This window comes from Hemiscyllium ocellatum, chromosome 6 (genome assembly GCF_020745735.1).
Source record: "Hemiscyllium ocellatum isolate sHemOce1 chromosome 6, sHemOce1.pat.X.cur, whole genome shotgun sequence".
NCBI classification, from domain to species: Eukaryota; Metazoa; Chordata; class Chondrichthyes; order Orectolobiformes; family Hemiscylliidae; genus Hemiscyllium; species Hemiscyllium ocellatum.
Window position 1 is genome coordinate 81,050,082 of NC_083406.1, and position 20,082 is coordinate 81,070,163.

The following is a 20,082-nucleotide window of genomic DNA, read 5'->3' on the forward strand; positions in this document are numbered from 1 at the left end:
ATAGTTATTTACTTATTTGTTGGTATTGCTCTGCGCAGTGTTCGGGTTTGTTTTGTATTATAGGGTAGGTTAGTAGTTAGCAGACAGTAGTTGCATTGTAATTTGTATTTTTTTTCTTTCTATTATACTGATATTTGTTATTGATTGTATTTTTCAATAATTTTATAAGTTAAAAAAATTTGCAAATATATTTACCAAAAAATATCACTTTTTGCAATAAGCTGTTTTCTTGCCAAGTAGTGATTTCATGCATTTTTGTTTTAAATCTGGGTTCATCAGTCATAAGTTAGGGACTTTGGATAGTCTGATTAAATCTTTTCACATTTGTGACATCTCTAGGGATAGTGTGGCTTGATTTCCAGCACCTATCCCATTCTGCCATGAGAGAAGGCTAACACAATTGCCTAACTCTATAAATAGAAAATGATCAAAAGTATTTGCTTATGTCATTGCTAATGTTACTCAATGCAACTCAAATGAAAGCTTGTTGAACAGTGAAACAAAGCTCGTAGGATTATGCAAAACAAGGAGGTCATCCAGTCCATTACACTTGAGTTCTGAAGAAGGGTCACTGGACCTGAAACATTAACTCTGATTTCTCTCCATAGATGCTGCCAGACTTGCTGAGTTTTTTCAGCAATATATGTTTTTGTTTCTGATCTCCATCATCTGCAGTTCTTTCGGTTTTTTTGATACTTGTGTTGAAAAGATGTATCTAATTAGGTTTTCTTGTATCTGTTCCCTTGCAATGTTTTCCTTCTAATTGTAAATGCAGAATTTTCTTTTGAATTAGTAAATCTTTGTTCACCATCCTTTAAGGTAGTAAATGTCAAAAAACTTGATGTTTTTCTTAAATCTCCACATTCTTCCTTTGTCAGATAACTTAAATTTACATAATCTTGTTGCCCTTAAAACCTCTCAGAACCTTGAGTACCTCACTTTTTCCTGATATAACAAGTGGTATGCTACGTGGATAAATGCCAGGAGCTCAACTTTTTACAATATGGATATGCTAGTGCCTGATTTGCAAAGGTTCATATTGTGACAATGCTGTCACATTAAAAAGGCTATTTTGTCCTTTTTGCCAAGGGCTGTGTTTATGGGATGTTACTGAATTGGAACAGTTAATTAGTACTCGTTACTGTATCGGGTCAGTTAAGGTTTCCCATAGTTAAGTCATTCGAAATTCTTCTTTCTTCTGTTTGTATTTCAACCGTAGTGTTTAAATAAATTGTGTTACTTAAGCCGAGTGGTTTGACCAGTTGCATCACATCTGGAACACCCACTCCACATCTGCGCTTAAAATTACAAAAAATTAGGGTCTAGGCTACCTTCTGAAAATATTTTGAGAGGGTCTGGTCTGGTCCATAACGGATTGGTGGCTCGTCTGGCATTGATCCTATAATTCCACTTTGGGTTTAGTGTTGTTAGACTCAGAGGTGGCGAGTGGTAGGTGTTAGTGTCTTTTTTTCCAAGTGTTGAATTCAGTTGGTTGAAACAATGCTTTAAGTAGGAATGGCTCTTTTAGTCACTAAGAGTTTTCTGGGGGTGGAAGAGGTGACTGCAGGGGTGTTACAAAAGGTGAGCAAGGCAAAACTGTTGGAATTGGCAGAAAAGCTGGAGTTGAAGTTGCCTTCATCTGTGAGAAAAGGAGAGGTAATAACAGCAATAGCCCAACATTTAAATTTGCTGTAAATTCCCTCTGAATCTTTGGAAATTGCTAGAATTCAATTGCAGGTGAAGCAGAATGAACATTGAAAGGAACTGAAACTGTTTGATTTATGGTTACAAGCAGAAGAAAGGCAGAAAGAGACTTCGAACCTCAGAAGTTGGCTGAAAGGGATGGAGGTGTTAGCAGAAGGTAGGCTTGGTGAGGAGGACAGTGATGATGAGCAAATCCACTGTAGACAAAGGCCTGGTGGGGATCTGATGAAATATATCCAAGCATTACCTACATTTGATGTGAAGGATGTAGAAGCCTTTTTCATTTATTTAAGAAAGAATATTTTGGAGGAGCTCAAAAGTTCACTTCCTGAGGTAGTGAGAACTGATGTGGAACCAGCCGAGAGTTAAATTTGCAAGATTACCAGCCGAAATGGCTATATTTATGAGTTGGTTCAAAATCAGAGTTTGGCTTCTGACATCAGTTTCAATCCATGAGGGGTAAAAAGGAAACCCATGCAGGGAAAGAGAAGTTAAAAACTTCACGTGTTTTGACTGCAATAAAGTAGGCCACATGAAGTCGCAGTGTTAGGGGTTTAGAAAAAGCACTGGGAAGACGGATGTAGGAAAACAGGATAAGCCAGTGAATTTTGTTAAAGTGGTAACGGAAAGCACAGCAGAGGCTAAAATGATGCACGGGAATAAACAACCTAGTCAGAGGCTGGTTGAGAAGGAAGTGCCAGATCTTCTTAAATGATTTACTTGCAAAAGTAAGGTCTACCTACTCACATAGGTCAGGAGCAGCAGATAAAGAAGTTATCGTATTAAAAGATACGAGATCATGTCAATCTTTGATGTTGAGAGATGAGGAGATATGTGACTCAGAAGAACTATTGCCAGAAAAAGTGCTAGTATGTGGAATCCATGATGAGAGAAGTGTTCCATTATGTAGTGTGTGATTGGAATGTGAAAGTGGAGAAGAGGTGGTAGGAGTACTGGAGAAACTCTCAGCTCCAAGAATAAAATTTGTCCTTGGTAACAATGTAGCTGGATCACAGGTAGGAGTGCTGCCTACTGTGGTTGAAAAATCAATGGAGAATCAGGCAACTGAGGTATTACAGGAAGTATATCCTGGGATTTTTCCTGATTGTGTGATAACAAGGTCACAAAGCCGCCAGTTGAAACAGGAGTAGAAATCAAAGAATTCAGATAAGGAAGTTGAAGTAGAATTGTCAGAGACCATGTTTGATCGAATGGTTGAGCCAAAGCAAAAACAGGTGAAGGGCAGTGTGAATATTTTTAGCTCAAGAGAAAATAACTAAGTTACAACAGAAAGCTGAAAATCTGAAGCAATTGTATTTTAAAAAATGCACAGAAGAATCTGAATGTATTCCGGAATGTTATTTTCTTAAAAATGGTGTCTTAATGAGAAAATGGAGACCATTACATATTCAGGCGGATGCGAAATGGGCAGAGGTTCATTAAGTTGTATTACCACTGGGTCATAGAAGGATGTGTTGTGAGTAGCACATGAATTACCAGTAGGAGGTCATTTAGGGTTAAGAAAAACTCAAGCTAAAATACAAAAAACATTTTTACTGGCCTGGACTGCATCAGAATGTAGTTGAATTTTGCCAGACATGTCATAACATGTCAGGTAATTGGAAAACCTCAGGCGGTAATAAAACCAGCACCTTTAATACCTTTTTCTGTGTTTAAGAAACCTTTCACAACGGTCTTAATTGATTGTGTAGGACTCCTCCCTAAAACAGAAAGTGGGAATCAGTATTTGTCAACAATAATTGATGTGTCCATTAGATTTCTAGAAGCCATTCCATTACACAATATTACAGCTAAAAGGATTGTAGAAGAGTTACTCAATTTGTTTTACTAGATATGGACTATCCAAAGCGATACTACAGATTAAGGGTCAAATTTTACATCAAAATTATTCAAGGAAGTTATGGATAGCTTAGGAATAAAACAATTCAAATCCACTGCATAACACCCAGGATCGTAAGGAGTATTAGAACGGTGGCATCAGACTTAAAGACCATGTTAAGGACTTATAGTCAGACTATCCAGATAATTTCGATAAAGGATTCCATTTGCATGTTTTGCCATTTAGGGATGCACCAAATGAATCAACCAAATTCAGTCCATTTGAATTAGTGTTTGGGCATGAATGGAGATAAAATATTCATGTTGTTTCCAGTGATAGATAAACCTTTAAAAGCAATAATTTGGAGGTGCCGATGTTGGACTGGGGTGTACAAAGTTAAAAAATCACGCAACACCAGGTTATAATCCAACAGGTTTATTTGGAAGCGTTAGCTTTCGAGCGCTGCTCCTTCATCAGGTGATTTTGAGCAAATAAACCTGTTGGACTATAACCTGATGTTGTGCGATTTTTAATTTTAAAAGCAAGGTTTAGTGGATCTTATCAAATCAAAAGGAAATTGAGTGAGATGAGCTATTTGATAAGAACTCCAGATGGAAATAAATCTCACAGCGTGTGAATATGCTCAAAATGTATTTTGATAGTCAAGGAAGGCAAAAGGAGAATGTGTTACTGGTTACAACACAAAGTGAAGAATCAAGTTCAGAGGATTTTGAATTGGACATTCCTCAAATTAAATTGCATAACAAGGAAGTTTTCAAAAATTGGGATAAACTATTATTACTAGAGTTATTGCTATCACATGGCGAGATATGTGGGAATAAGCTAGGAAGTGCTAATCTAATTATGTATGACGTAGATACAGGAAATGCTGTTCCACTGAAGCAACATCCTTATAGACTTAACCCTCTCAAGTTGGCAAGGATTCAAGACAAGATTGAATGCATGTTCCAAGATAACATAATTGAAGTGAGTTGCAGCGACTGGAGCTCATCCATAGTAATCATGCCGAAATCAGATGGTACCTAATGGTTATTTGTAAACTATTGGAAAGCCAATGCGGTTACAAGGTCCAATTCATATACTATTCCATGTTTGGAAGATTGTATTGAGAAGGTGTGGCAAGAAACCTCTATTTCTAACTTGGCCGTACTCAAAGGATACTGACAGATACCTTTATTCGAAAGAGCAAAGACAATTTTGGCTTTCGTAACACCAAATGGACTGTATCAATTTGGTATGAAAAATGAGCCAGCCACATTTCAAAGACTAACCAATGAAGTTATCTCTGGATTACCCAATTGTGTGGTATACATCAACAAGCTGGTTATTTTTAGACACACATGGAAGGAACATTTGCAGCACTTATCTGCATTATTCAATTGATTGAGAGGCAGGCTTGGTGATAAACCTGGCTAAGAGTGAGTTCAACAAAGTCCACGTCACATTCCTGGGCCATGTTACTAGACATTGACAGATGGGCCCACAGAATGTGAAAGCAAAGGTTATGGGGGAATTTCCCATACTGTCAACGAAGTGAGTCAAAAAGTGTGGTGCAGGTAAAGCACTGGTTTGACTAGTTGCATCACACCTGGAATTTCTGATGAAGGGCTTATGCCCAAAACATTGACTCTCCTGCTCCTCAAATGCTGTCTGACTTGCTGTGCTTTTCCAGCACCACACTTTTCAATTCTGACTCTCCAGCATCTGCAGTCCTCATTTTCTCCATTGACAAAAAGAACAGTATTACGATTCCTGGGACTGAGCGGGTTTTATTGGAAATTTGTGCCAAGTTTTAGCAGTGTGTCTGCTTTACTCACTGGCTTAATGAAGACGTGCACAAAATTGCAGTGGATGGAGAAATGTCAGAAGGCATTTCACAGCCTAAAAGCTGTGTTAACCATTACCCCAGTATTAGTCACACCTAATTAAGCAAAACCATTCAAGGTGGCTATCAATGCAAGTGATAAGGTTGTTGGTGCTGCACTCTTACAAGAAGACGAGAAGAAGATAGAAAGACCTATCAAGTACGTCTCCAGGAAATTGAATAGTCATCAACAGAAATATTCCACAATTGAGAAGGAGATCTTGAGCTTGGTGTTGGCATTACAACATTTCCACATTTATATTGCCAGTAATGTGTCTGAGACAATTATATATACTGATCATAATCCATTAATGTTTTTGGAGAAATCTAAGGACAAAAATTCCAGACTGTTTAGATAGAGCTTATTACTGCAACTATTCAATTTGAATATTATCCAAGTGGCACAACAAGAAAACATAATCGCCGACACATTGTCGAGACTTGGATGAAGAAAACTGGAGGCATTCAATAGCAGGAGTAAATGGACGGAAATAGAATTTAGTAATGAATGTTTGCATGCTTAGAGTCGAAGTAATATCCATGTGTTGTAGTGTACTAACAGAATAGGACCAAGGAGTTTAAAATGAAGCCATCTTTGTGTATTGATGGTTTCTTTTAAGAGCGGAGCTGTGACGATGTTGTCTCTTTAAAAAGCTTATATTGTCCTTGGATTTTTTTTAAGAGAGGTTGTAAAGGCAGAGGTGCCGAAGAGTGTACTTGAACAATGGAAGTGGAGTGGCCAGTTCTCTAGTTCAGGTTTTTTCTAGTTTGTTTAGCTGTAGCAGTCACAAGATGTGTGATTCCAGGAGAATTGCAAGCTTCCATAAAGAGTTCCTCTGACTTTCTTCTGAGGTTTCTCTCTTGATGCTGCTTCCTCCTGCCTGTAAGAATCTGTGTTTGAATTTATCTATCTCTAATCTCAAGATTCATGTCCCTCTCCTCAGTGAACACTGATGCAAAGTAATCATTCAGAATCTCATCCATTCTCTCAGGTTCAACACACAGCCTTCCTTTATTATCCTTTAGTGGACCAATCCTTTCTCTAGTTACCCAATTGTTTCTTATATAAGAATGAAATGCTTTGGGATTCTCCTTAATTCTGCTTGCTAAAGCTATTTCATGGCCCCTTTTAGCCTGCTTGATTCCTCATTTAAGACTTGTCCTACTCTTCCGATATTCCTCCAGGGCCTGTTGTGTTCTTAGCTACCTAGACCTTATGTATGTTTCCCTTTTCCTCTTGGCTAGTCGTATAATTTCTCCTGTCATCCATGGTTCACGAATCTTGCCCTTCCTATCCTTTGCCTTCAACGGGACATGCTTATCCTTAAGACCATAAGACATAGGAGTGGAAGTAAGGCCATTCGGCCCATCGAGTCCACTCCGCCATTCAATCATGGCTGATGGGCATTTCAACTCCACTTACCCACATTCTCCCTGTAGCCCTTAATTCCTCGAGACAACAAGAATCTATCAATCTCCGCCTTGAAGACATTTAGCATCCCGGCCTCCACTGCACTCTGCGGCAATGAATTCCACAGGCCCACCACTCTGACTGAAGAAATGTCTCCGCCTTTCTGTTCTGAATTGACCCCCTCTAATTTTAAGGCTGTGTCCACGGGTCCTAGTCTCCTCGCCTAACAGAAACAATTTCCTAGCATCCACCCTTTCCAAGCCATATATTATCTTGTACGTCTTTATTAAGTCTCCTCTTAATCTTATAACTCCAATGAATACAATCCCAGGATCCTCAGCCGTTCCTCATATGTTAGACCAACCATTCCAGGGATCATCCGTGTGAATCTCTGCTGGACACGTTCCAGTGCCAGTATGTCCTTCCTGAGGTGTGGGGACCAAAACTGGACACAGTACTCCAAATGGGGCCTAACCAAAGCTTTATAAAGTCTCAGTAGCACAACGGTGCTTTTATATTCCAACCCTCTTGAGATAAGTGACAACATTGCATTCGCTTTCTTAATCACGGACTCACGACCTTTAACCTATCTTTGAAAGCCTCCCACATATCAAATGTGGACTTCCCTTCAAATAGCTATGTCCAATCCACATTTCCAAGTTCCTGCCTAATTTTGATATAATTGGCCTTGGCCCAGTTTAGTACTCTTCCCTTAGGACCACTCACATCTTTATCTACGAGTATTCTAAAACTTACAGAACTGTGGTCCCTGTTCCCAAAGAAATCCCCCACCACAACTTCTACCACTTGTCCTGGCTCGTTCCCCAGTACCAGGTCCAATATGGCTCCTTCCCTCGTCGGACTATTGACATACTGCTCTAGAAAACTCTCCTGGACGCTTCTTAGAAATTCTACCCCATCCAGACCTCTGACGATAAGTGTATCCCAGTCAATGTTGGAAAATTAAAATCTCCCATCACCACTACCCTATTGCCTCTATATTTTTCCATAATCTGTTTACCTATTTGTTCCTCTACCTCACGCTCACTGTTGTGAGACCTGTAATACAGCCACAACATTCTTCTCATTTCTCAGCTCCACCCATAATGCCTCACTTCCCACGACTTCCATAGTGTCCTCCTTTAGCACAGCTGTGATATCATCACTGACCAGCAATGCAACTCCACCCCACCTTTTACTTCCCTCCCTGTCCTGTCTGAAGCATCTATATCCTGGAACATTTAGTTGCCAATCATGAAGCCCTTCCTTCAACAAAGTCTCTGTGATTGCAATAACATCATACTCCCAGCCACCAGCCCAAGCCCTAAGTTCATCTGCCTTACACATTATACTCCTTGCGTTAAAGTAGATGCATTTCAGGCCGCCAGTTCTTTTGCGCTTGTCCGCTCTCTGCTTACTCTTCCCTTTATTAATGCTATCTTCAAGATTCTTACAGTCTCCAGTCTCCACTTTGTTGCCTACTTGTTGTCTCTTCTGGTCCCCAGTCCCCTGGCACATTAGTTTAAAACCTCCCCAACAGCAGTAGCAAAACCTCCCCCAAGGACATTGGTTCTGGTCTGATTCAGATATAGACCGTCCATTTTGTAATAGTCCCACCTTCCCCAGAACTGGTCCCAATGTCCAACAAATCTGTACCCTTCCCTCCTACACCATTCCTCAAGCCACCTGTTCATCGTGCCTATTTTTTCATTTCTGCACTGGCTAGCACATGGCACTGGTAGAAATCCCGAGATCACTACCTTTGAGGTCCTTCACTTTAACTTTTCTCCTAGCTCCCTGAATTCTTCTTTCAGGACCTCATCTCATTTTCTGCTTCTATGGTTGGTGCTATATGCAACAAGACAACTGGTTGTTCACCCTCTCCTTTTAGAATGCTCTGTAGCCAATCGGTGACATCCCTGACCCGAGCACCTGGGAGGCAACATACCATCTGGGAGTCCCGTTTTCGGCCACAGAACTGCCTATCTACTCCTCTCACAACAGAATCCCCTATGACTATGGCTCTATGAGATTTTTTCCCGCCCTTCTTAACAGCAGTGCCTGCCAAGGTGCTATGATCTTGACAACTGCTACCCTCTCGTGGTGAGCCATCTCCCGCAATGCTATCCAAAACGGTATACCTGGTTTGGAGAGAGATGACCTCAGGGGACACCTGCACTGCCTTCCTACTCTTTTTCTGTCTTTTGGTCACCCATTCACTGTCTCCCTCAGCATTCCTAACCTGCAGTGTGACCAGTTCACTAAACGTGCTATCCACAACCTCCTCAGCATCGTGCATGCTCCACAGTGAATCCATCCGCAGCTCCAGAGCAGTCGTGTGGTCAAGCAAGAGCTGCAGCTGGACACACTTCTTGCAAGTGTAAGAGTCAGGAACGTCAGACACTTTCCTAAGTTCCCACATCAAGCAAGAGACACATGCCACAGGTCTGAGGTCCCCTGCCATTGTTAGCTTAACTTTATATGAACTAACTAAAATCAAACAATGCACTTAAATATATGAAAAATAATTTTAACAAAGAAATAAAAGCCTTACTTGACAAGAGTCTTTTTCTTCCGGTTAGACTTGAGGGGGGGGCGGGTGGGAGATACTACACATGTAGTATCTCGGGTTTAGCCACTGCCAAATATAGATCTGGCAGGATCTGCGCAGAGAGAAACAGAATTGAAGTTTCAAATCCATACAAAGTCATAGAGGTCAACAGCACAGAAAAAGGCCCAAAAACCAAGAGTCTGACTCTTCTTCCCAACTGGAAAGGGTTGAAATTTTAAAAAAAAAATTTGACAGAGGCAGTGATGATGTAGAGGCTAGTGCAATGTACAAATGTGTTGTTAAAGGGGGTGAAGAAGAAAAATAGATGTCAAATGGGTATAAACTAAAATGTGAAAGGGAGAGAATGGATTTTCTATACTGAGAGCAAAGTAAATAACTGAAACAAGATTATGATGTTGGGGGCGGAAGAGCAAAAATGTAAGGAAAATGTAGAACAGACATCATGCAGTCAAGCTCTGAAGTTGTAGAATTTGATATTGAGCCCGAGAGGCTGTAAAATGCCTCAGCAGAAGGGTGTTCCTGAGGCTTGTGTTGTACGTCTTTGGTACATGCAGCAGGCTCAGGTCAGAAATGTTAGCTTGAGAACAAAGTGATTTATTTAAATGGCAAGCAGTTGAAGGTGGGGTCATTCCTATGACAGAGTGGAGATGTTGCACAAAGCAATCTGCATTTGGTATCGCCAATGTAAAGGCATCAACATAGAGTTTGTATAAAACCAATAGACACAGGTTACTGTGTTTGGCATTGTAGAGTCATAGAGATGTACACCATGGGAATAGACACTTCAGTCCAATTCATCCATGCCGACCAGATATCCCAACCCAATCTCATCCCACCCGCCAGCACCCGGCCCATATCCCTCCAAACCCTTCCAAACGAATGTCCTGCACAGCCACAACATGACTGCCGAACTCCTGTACTCAATATTTTAACCAATAAAGGAAAGCATACCAAATGCCTTCTTCACTATCCCATCTACGTGCGACTCCACTTTCAAGGAGCTATGAACCTGCACTCCAAGGTCTCTTTGTTCAGCAACACTCCCTAGGACCTTACCATTAAGTGTGTAAGTCCTGCTAAGATTTGCTTTTCAAAAATGCAGCACCTCACATTTTCAAAAGATATCTGAAGAACGTGAATTGCCGATATAACCCTTTCAAAAATATCTTATGGTGGTGCCATTCATTGCCACTTAGGGGCAATAGAGAGGCACATAAAAATTCAGACATTTGAAGGTGCAGAACAGTTAATGGTAACTTAAGGGCTTAATTCTATCTTTGAATGCCTCCCAGGCTGATTTTGAACATGTTGTCTCTCCCTCTGTCTCTTGCATCCTAGTTCAGGGACTCCTAGTGTCAGAATTCTCTTAAGGTTAAAATGCAGGTTCATTTGGCAGCTAGAAAGGCAAATGCAATGTTGGCATTCATTTCAAGACAGCTCAAAACACGAAAGCAGAGAGGTACAGCTGATAATTTATCAGATTCTGGTCAGACCGCATTTGGAATATTGTGAATCATTTTGGGCCCCATATCTAAGGAAAAATGTGCTGACATTGGAGGAGATCCAGAGGAGGTATGAAAAAATATCCTGGTGAGGAAGGGCTTGCCATATGAGGAAAGGTTAAGGATTCCATATATATACTGGATAGAGTTGAGAAGGATGGCAGAACAGGGATCTGATTGAAATGTACAGAATACTGAAAGGCTAGAGTGGCACGAAGAAGATGTTTCCACAAGTAGGAGAGACTGTGACCTGAGGACATAGCCTTACAGTGAAGGGATGACCCTTTAGAATCAAGATGAGTAATGTCTTTAGTTGGAGGGTGGTGCATCTGTGGAGCTCATTCCCACAGAGAGCTATGAAGGCCAAGTTAGTGAGTGTCATGAGGACAGAGATAGATAGGTTCTTGATTAGTAAGGGGATCAAGAGTAATGGGAGAAGGCAGGAGAATATGGTTGAGAAACATATCAACAGTGATAGAATGACAGAGCAGACTTGATAGTCTAATTCTGTTCCTATATCTTAGGATTTTATGACTGCTGTTCATTGAACAATGCTAATTGTAAAACAAAAGTTCCATGTATTTCAGAAAAGAATGATGTAGAGCTACAATTTTCTCATAATGATTGAATTGTTTCATTTAACTTACAGTGCCTAATTAAGTATTGTTTCACTTTTCAGTTTCGGATCAAAATGTTCAGACCCAGGTTTTTAAAGTCACGGTATGTATTGTCTAAATTAGTACATTTTATTTTTAATTGTATTTCTATCTTTTCTTTACAGACCTGCATTATTTAAAAAGCATTATTCAAGAACAATGGACTGAATAATGCCATTACCCCACAAACATACTGCAGTTTCTATACGTTTTTGAAACAATAATCAAATGAGCTTTTTTTCCTCACCATATTGGTTGAAAAATTAGCTAATGGGTTATCTGCTATTGTCTATTGCAAGTCTATTTTCACTGGTCAGCATACACATTGAATTCCTACAGCTCCATGCACTACAAGATTGGCCTAATGGCAACCTCGTAAACAGGGCACATCAAAACTATCATGCCAAATAGTACTGATCCCAACCTGATCATTATACATGCACAAACACGTGGCCTTAAGGTTTCCATTTTTGGAGCCAAAAAATGTTCCATCAACCTAAATTACTTAAAACAGTGTCACACAATTTTGATTAACTAGTAAAACTAGGTATTTCAAGTTTTTGTTCTATAATAGCAACATTAGTGGTATTTTTCATTAACAGAACAAAACTCAGAACATGGTGTCCATACATAGGTGTGATTCTGCAATTGGACAACACAATCTGTTGTGCGATGCATTATATTAATATCCAATTTAAGATTATCAGTCTGGCTTGCAGTATGGCAAATTTATGTTTGCTGAAAGCAGCATAAATTTATGTGCAAGCAAAAGGAATTTGTCTGGACACTGCACCTTTTCAATTAAAACAAAAGCTTTGGGGTAACTCTTCTCCATGGCAACGCCTTCAGCATCCAACTTCTCATGAATTATAAATTGTTGTTCCCTTTGAAGATTGGCATTCTGTCCCGAGTGGAAGATGAAAATCTTCAACAGCTTGCACTGAATCTGTTATGTACTACCAAGAGTCCATTTCTATGCATTATGGCTCTGAATTTTATTAATATTTTAGTGTAATGTGACAATTTGAACGTTAATCAGTACAGCTAAATTCATGAAACTAAATTTTAATAAGAACTGGATTATATATGCCCCACATTATAAGTTAACCCTATAAACAATATGCTCACAACAAATTATTCTTATCAATTTGTACTTGTTTTTACCACTTTTATTTAGCGTTAATAACCTGGCTAAAGGCAATGAATTCCAAACAACCTCAGTGAATTAGAAAATTGAACAAAAAAAATTAATTATTTCAAACATTATTTCATATTTATTATTTTCACAGGCTGTGGGTGTTGCTTATTCAACCGTTTATTACCCACTCCTAAAGTTGGCAGTGAACAGACTTCTTGAATTGATGTGGTCCATGTAATGTAGTTACATTAACAGTTAGGAAGGGAGTTCCAGGATGTTCATCCAGCAACAATGAAAGAACAGTGATACTGTTTCATGGCAAAGTGGTGTGAAGAGGATCTTGCAGCTGGTGGTGCTCCTATGTATCTGCTGTTCTTGTCCTTCTAGATGGCAATGCTTGTAGGCTTGGGAGGTGCTATTGAACAGGGCTTTTCCCTCACTGCTCACGTGTGCTCCACCTTCATTACTTACTTGCTTAATGTTTAACTTCTGTCAGACTCTATAGCTGAACCATAAGATGTAAGAATAGAAGTAGGCCATTCGACACATCAGGGCAGCTTCACCATTCAATGAGATGAGATCATAGAGTCATAGAGATGTACAGCATGGAAACAGAACCTTCGGTCCAACCTGTCCTATGCCGACCAGATATCCCAACCCAATCTAGTCCCACCTGCCAACACCCGACCCATATCAATACTGTGACCAATAAAGGAAAACATACCAAATGCCTCCTTCACTATCCAATCTACCTGTGACTCCACTTTCAAGGAACTATGAACCTGCACTCCAAGGTCTCTTTGTTCAGCAACACTCCCTAGGACCTTACCATTAAGTGTATAAATCCTGCTAAGATTTGCTTTCCCAAAATGCTGCACCTCGCATTTATCTGAATTAAACTCCGTCTGCCACTTCTCAGCCCATTGGCCCATCTGGTCCAGATCCTTTTGTAATCTGAGGTAACCCTCTTCACTGGCCCCTACACCTCCAATTTTGGTGTCATCTGCAAACTTACTAACTGTACCTCTTATGCTCACATCCAAATCATTTATGTAAATGACAAAAAGTAGAGGGCCCAACACCGATCCTTGTGGCACTCCACTGGTCACAGGCCTCCAGTCTGAAAAACAACCCTCCACCACCACCCTCTGTCTTCTACCTTTGAGCCAGTTCTGTATCCAAATGGCTAGTTCTCCTTGTATTCCATGAGATCTAACCTTGCTAATCAGTCTCCCATGGGGAACCTTGCCAAACGCCTTACTGAAGTCCTCATGGCTGACCTGATAATCCGTTTTCCTACTTTATCCCCATGAACCTTAATCCCCTCACTGTTAAAAATCTGTCTATCTCAGCCTTGAATATAGTTCATGATCTAGCTTCCACAGCCCTCTGTGTTGAAGAATTCCACAGACTGACAACTCTGATTGGGGACCAAAGTTTTCACAGTACTCAAGGTGGATTGACTAGTGCCTGGTGTAGTTTTAGCGACACCTCCCTATTTTTATACTGCATTCCCTTTTAAATAAATACCTGTACTTGTATTTGTCTTCCTTATTACCCACTGGCCTTGTATGCTTGTTTTTTTTGTGATGCATGCATGTGGACCCCTCAAATCTCTCTGTGCTACAGCTTTCTCCAGTGTTCCCCATTTCAATCATTTTCAGCTCCTCTATTCTTCCTGCCAGAATGCATAACCTTACTTACCCCATGTTGTATCCCACCTGCTAAGTTTTTGCTTGCTCACTTAACCTGTCTTTATCCCTCTGTAAACTCTGTCATCCTTACTACTTGCCTCCCTACCAATTTTTGCGTCATGTGCAAAGTTGGTGATATTACATTCAATTTGATCATCTATGCCATGGATATATCATATCAATAGTTGAGTCCCCAGTACGAATCCATGTGGCACTCCACTAGTTACAAGTTGCCATGTACGTTTTGTCTCCTTTATTTCAACTCTCTTTCTTATTAGTCATCAATCCTGCGTCCATATAGGTTCTTATCCTGTAAGTAGCTTTATGTGTGTACCTTACCGAATGTGTTTTGATAGTCCAAATATATTGCATATTCTGGCTCCCCTTTATTTATCCTGATTCTGCCTTCTTAAAGAACTGTAATAAATTTCTTAGGCTTGATGACTCCTTTATGAAGCCATGTGATTCTGCTTGATTATATCATGTACTTCTAAAATGTTGTACGATTACATCCTTTATAATAGACTGTAATATTTTTCCATGAACCGATGTTAAACAAACTGGACTTTGGAGTTTTGAACCGATCCAATGGCTGTGACATTTCTTAGCTATGTAGCTTGCTATTTTTTGCTTTTTATGAATGTAGGTCTATGTCATAGCTTCAGTGGGTACTTCGTTTCCAGAATGGTTTGTGCTGCTCCTGACGTGCTCTTCTGTACACCTAAATGAACGAGAGTTTGACAGTTGAAAAGATGGTCAAATAAATTATGTTTCAGGTTTAAAAGGTCATGATAGAATACAATTCTGCTGTTGCTAATTAAATTGATAAATTGATGTAGCTTTTCTGTTTGCAAGTGTTGCTAACAATTCATTAACACCAACCACCCAAACCACCAGCTAGACAAGGCACAAGATGTGACAGCAATCGGCAGAACTGCAGCCCATCCACAGCTTAACACCCCCTAATTTTAAAAAAAGCATGACTTTTTTTTAAAATCATTGGATTGCAACTTTTAACATTTTAACAGCCTGGCGTTGGTCCCCAAACTGAAATGTGGAGGAGCTGGTCTTAGACTGTGGTGGACAAAGTTAAAAATCACACAACACCAGGTTATAGTCCAACAAGTTTATAGATTAGATTACTTACAGTGTGGAAACAGGCCCTTCGGCCCAACAAGTCCACACCGACCCGCCGAAGCGAAACCCACCCATACCCCTACATTTGCCCCTTACCTAACACTACGGGCAATTTAGCGTGGCCAATTCACCTGACCTGCACATCTTTGGACTGTGGGAGGAAACCGGAGCACCCGGAGGAAACCCACGCAGACACAGGGAGAACGTGCAAACTCTACACAGTCAGTCGCCTGAGTCGGGAATTGAACCTGGGTCTCAGGCGCTGTGAGGCAGCAGTGCTAACCACTGTGCCACCATGCCGCCCATAATATGGAAGCTCAAGCTTTTGGAGCTCTGCTCCTTCATCAGGTACTTGTTGAGCAGGCCCATAAGACACAAAATATATAGCAAATGATTACAGTGTCATGCAACTGAAATGATATACTGAACAAACCTAGATCGGTGTTAAGTCTTTCATCTTTAGAATGGGTTGCAGGTTTCTGGTCATTAATGTGTGAATCCCAGAACTTCTTTTAAGTCACATTCTGGAGATAACTTAAGGTTTTATAAAAAAAAAGATGACATCTCAGCTCAGACAATGCATTAAAGATGTGAGGTTAGAATCTGTCTGTATCCCAATCTTGAGTTAGACTGGTTCTATTTCAAAAGTGGAATCTTAAAAAAATACATGGATTGACTATCTGCAGATTGTGCATTTTTTGAGCAAAACGGAATGTGAATACGAATTCACCTCACTGATTTATATGTGTGTGCGCATGCACGTGTAAGAGAGAGAGTGAGAGTGAGTGTGTGCATGTGCAATCTAGATTTGTTCAGTGTATCATTTCAGCTGCATGACACTGTAATCTTTTGCTATAAATTCCATGTCTTATGGTCCTGCTCAACAAGTACCTGATGAAGGAGCAGCTGTCTGAAAGCTAGTGCTTCCAGATAAACCTGTTGGGCTATAACCTGGTGTTGTGGGATTTTTAACTTAACCCAAACTGAAACCTAAAGCTGATGCATTGAACTGATGGAGGATGGAACACATTGACTTGAACAAAAACTCACAAATTTGGCAGGATGAAAATCAATCGTAATTTCTCCCAGTAATTAATGTGCCTCTTGCATAATTTCTTCAATCAGAAGTGGAAAATGAAAATGAAGTTAAAATGAATCTACTTCCCTAGCATTTAATTCTCCCTTACTTAGCCTTTCTCTTCAAGTGAAATTTAAAGTATATTTTTCTATTAATTATGTATTTTTTACATTTTTAGGCTTCTAACCAGACATCGACACCTTCACCAACACCTGTAAAAGAGCTGAAAAATAAAGCATTGTTGTGCAAACCTTTAACACAGACAAAAGCTACTTACTGTAAGCCTCACATGCAGTCAAAATCCTGTCAAACAGGTATGAATTTTTACCTTCATCCTGTTGCTTACCAGTGGATTGTTAATTGGACCTGACTGTTCAAAGTGCTTGCATATCTGATGAAGCTCTGAGACAGCAGGTGTTGCTGTCTCCTCTGGCATTGCGATCCCTACTTGTAATCTTTTTCCTATTATTGCACTTGATAACAAAAAGCATTTGAGATAAACATGCCCAGCTGCTGACTGAGGCTCTGCGTTTTAAATCCTATTTGATGATTTAGAACCCTTATATCTATTTGTTTATTTAGTAGACATGGTGCTTGTATGGGAAATTAAGTTGTTGCCTTCAACTGAAGTTGTGTTAAGGAACAGTCCTTAATCAAACTGTGTGTAGTCCACTCTTTGGTTATATTATTACTTGTACTTGGACTCAATATTTATGGTTAAGTAGCAAAGCTTTCACCAGTTTGGGAACCAAAAATATCTAATTTGATGGCATGTAAGGGTTCTTTTCTGCTGACACAGCACTTGGGAGATGCAAAGCTGAGATTTTGCAGTGCCATCACTGGTAGGTAGCTCTATTTACATTGTGGCACAATTCCTTTGGTAGAGACAGGGGAGTTGCTGATTTTCAAATGTTCAACTTACAGACGTGATCCCATACTGAGATGTAATTTTTAAAGATCTGACATACACAACTTTCCTGTACTTACATAAGGCTATTTTCTTATTTTTCATTGTGTTCCAACTAGTATATACGTAACTTGCACACAAACTCAAGAAAGGAACCCATGCACAATCCATGGACTGCCTGAACTGTTATAAATTTGGCGATAAATATTTATAATGGGAAGCGTTAATACAAAAATGTGAAAGTAGGAAGTGAACAGAAGATGAATACAAAAATGCAGACTGTTAGGCCTTTCTATAGTCAAAATTAACCACTGCCAGTCTGCATGGTTCAACCATTTTATTTCAGCATATGCAAAGGAGAAGTTCATTTCCGCTACACATTGAACTTGTTAAGTGCGCACTTGTAATGCAGGCCTTTGGTATCTTAGCCTTCACCATTGGGTCTACTAGTTTCCATGATAACACAACTAGTTTGGCTGGAATTTCAGTTCATCTTGACTTCTTACCCTCCTTTGCAATGAATAATATGCTTACACAGACTGTTGCTATTACAACATGGAAGAAATTCAGCATAACTGCAGCACTTATTTCAAGACTAGTCTGCACTTTTAAGTTTACACCTGCTGATATTAACCCCTTCTCCCTACTTTAGTCCCTTCTTTTGGATCTCAGTTCAGGTGCTGCCTAACCTAGGCAGGACCTCCATGAAACCCTCTATCTCTTACGGTCTCGCCGATGTATAAATGAACTAGGCTAAGCCATGAACCCCAACCCATTAGAAAGCAAAGTCTTCATAGGTTACTTTCATATTTTCTAGAAAGGAGGCTTCCGTTGCAGTGGATACCAAGGTCCATACTTTCATTAGTAGTATTACCATCTGGAATCAGTTTCTGGTAGAAGCAAATAGAGAGACTGACCAATCTGACTGCAACGGATATAATGGCCACTGCAATCATCCCGACTTTGCTTTGCATTCTTGCCATCTTGGCTCAGTTATTAGCCAAGTCTTCCAATACTTTGGCCACAGCTTGGGTTAGATTCAGCTGCACCATACTTATGGTTGCTTGACAGTAAACAGTTTTTTTCAGTAAATCTGTTGGTGGTGGCTGAGGTACTTTCCTTCCTAGACATTGTCAATATTTAATGAACTATTACATCACCGGCTCAGTATTTGTCTGGTGAAGGCCATGCTTGCAAGTTGAAGTACCCCACAGTAAATGAATCTATGACCGAAGCAGAAGGTATGATTGTCATTGTAGTCCAATTCTCCATAGAGGAGCCTTGCCCTATCCATTAAATTGTACCACTATGTAGGTCAATTTTAAACTTCCTTAAAGGCCTTTTCACAAGTACTGACCAATACAATTATAGTAGATTAAAAAATACAAAATTATGGATGAACTGTTGGTGTTTGGAATTCCAAAATACTACATACCTCCTGATTATCTTTGATTCTCCTGCCTGATAAGAATCTATCCATCTCTGACTTAAACAGATTCAGTGACCACTGGCTTCCAAGACAGTGACTCAAATTTAAGTTCTGTGACTACATTCTCATGATGCAGTTCCTGTATTTAGTCCTGTAAAATTTTTTCATAGCCTGATTCTAGGGCACAGTACCAAAGCTTATGACTTCAGTATCTGACTTAATATTATCTATAATGTCTTCATCAAACATGTAACATGTCCTTCTCTTGAATTTTGAGTCACTTGTATTAATAGAGGCATGAGATCGTAATTTTAATCTTTCCCTTCTGTTCAGATTGAGCTGTGAAGTTGATCTCTAGGTTCTCTTTGGTCTTAGCCGCTTGGTTAACTTGCCTTTAGCCTTTCCAGCCTTATGCCTTGCACAGGTATTTGACCTTGCCACAGTCCAGGCCAGGCCACTATCAGTGGCATTCTGTGAATTGTAACATGGTGTTCCTTTCCTGATGCACAGGCCTGTGGTTTATTTCCAATAAGTTTTGTTTCCTTTCTCCAAGTACCATTCTCTACTTTATAGGCCTGTTTTCTTTACCATTCTCTTTTTTTATTGGGATGTTTCCTCATGCATCCTTTAACCTTGACCACCTCCGGGCCAATGGTACTAACCACCCTTGACACTGAAGTCAGTATTAGGATTTCGGTAGCACCTTGTGCCATCTGATCCCTTTCTAGATAGGATCATTGCTTCTCGTGTAATCCATGACCTTTATGACTGCTAGCTGATCTGGGAGAAAGTGATCAAAATAACTCTTCATTTTTGACATGACCTCCACCTGATATTATGTATCCCCTACTTGCCCATGTTTCCATGTAGTCGTGCATACTCCCAAAGATGTACTGTCTGTCTGCAAAAATGTTAGCTATTTGCCATAATTACCATGAGCCCTACTAACTCAGTTAGCTGAGCACAATATTTTCTTCGTGATCCATGCCCAGTGGACAGGTTATAGGGAATCAGGAGGTGAGTTACACTGTGGGATTCCTTGCAGTCACAGCCTCTGTATTTGACTTCAGACCAAATTCAAAATACAGGGAGTAAGACTGCTTCCTGAACAAAGTGTCAAGTAGCATAC

General features: G+C 39.9%; 1 protein-coding gene across 2 annotated transcripts in view; it reads left to right on the plus strand.

The window, feature by feature from the left end:
- The window catches only part of zmym2 (zinc finger, MYM-type 2), a 141,485-nt gene that overhangs the window by 88,881 nt on the left and 32,522 nt on the right, over positions 1-20,082 (plus strand). For both annotated transcript variants that reach the window (XM_060826073.1, XM_060826074.1), the window contains exons 14-15: positions 11,594-11,634; positions 16,796-16,931. In XM_060826073.1, coding sequence (XP_060682056.1) covers positions 11,594-11,634; positions 16,796-16,931 — 177 coding nt within the window. The remainder of the gene's footprint in view (positions 1-11,593; positions 11,635-16,795; positions 16,932-20,082) is intronic.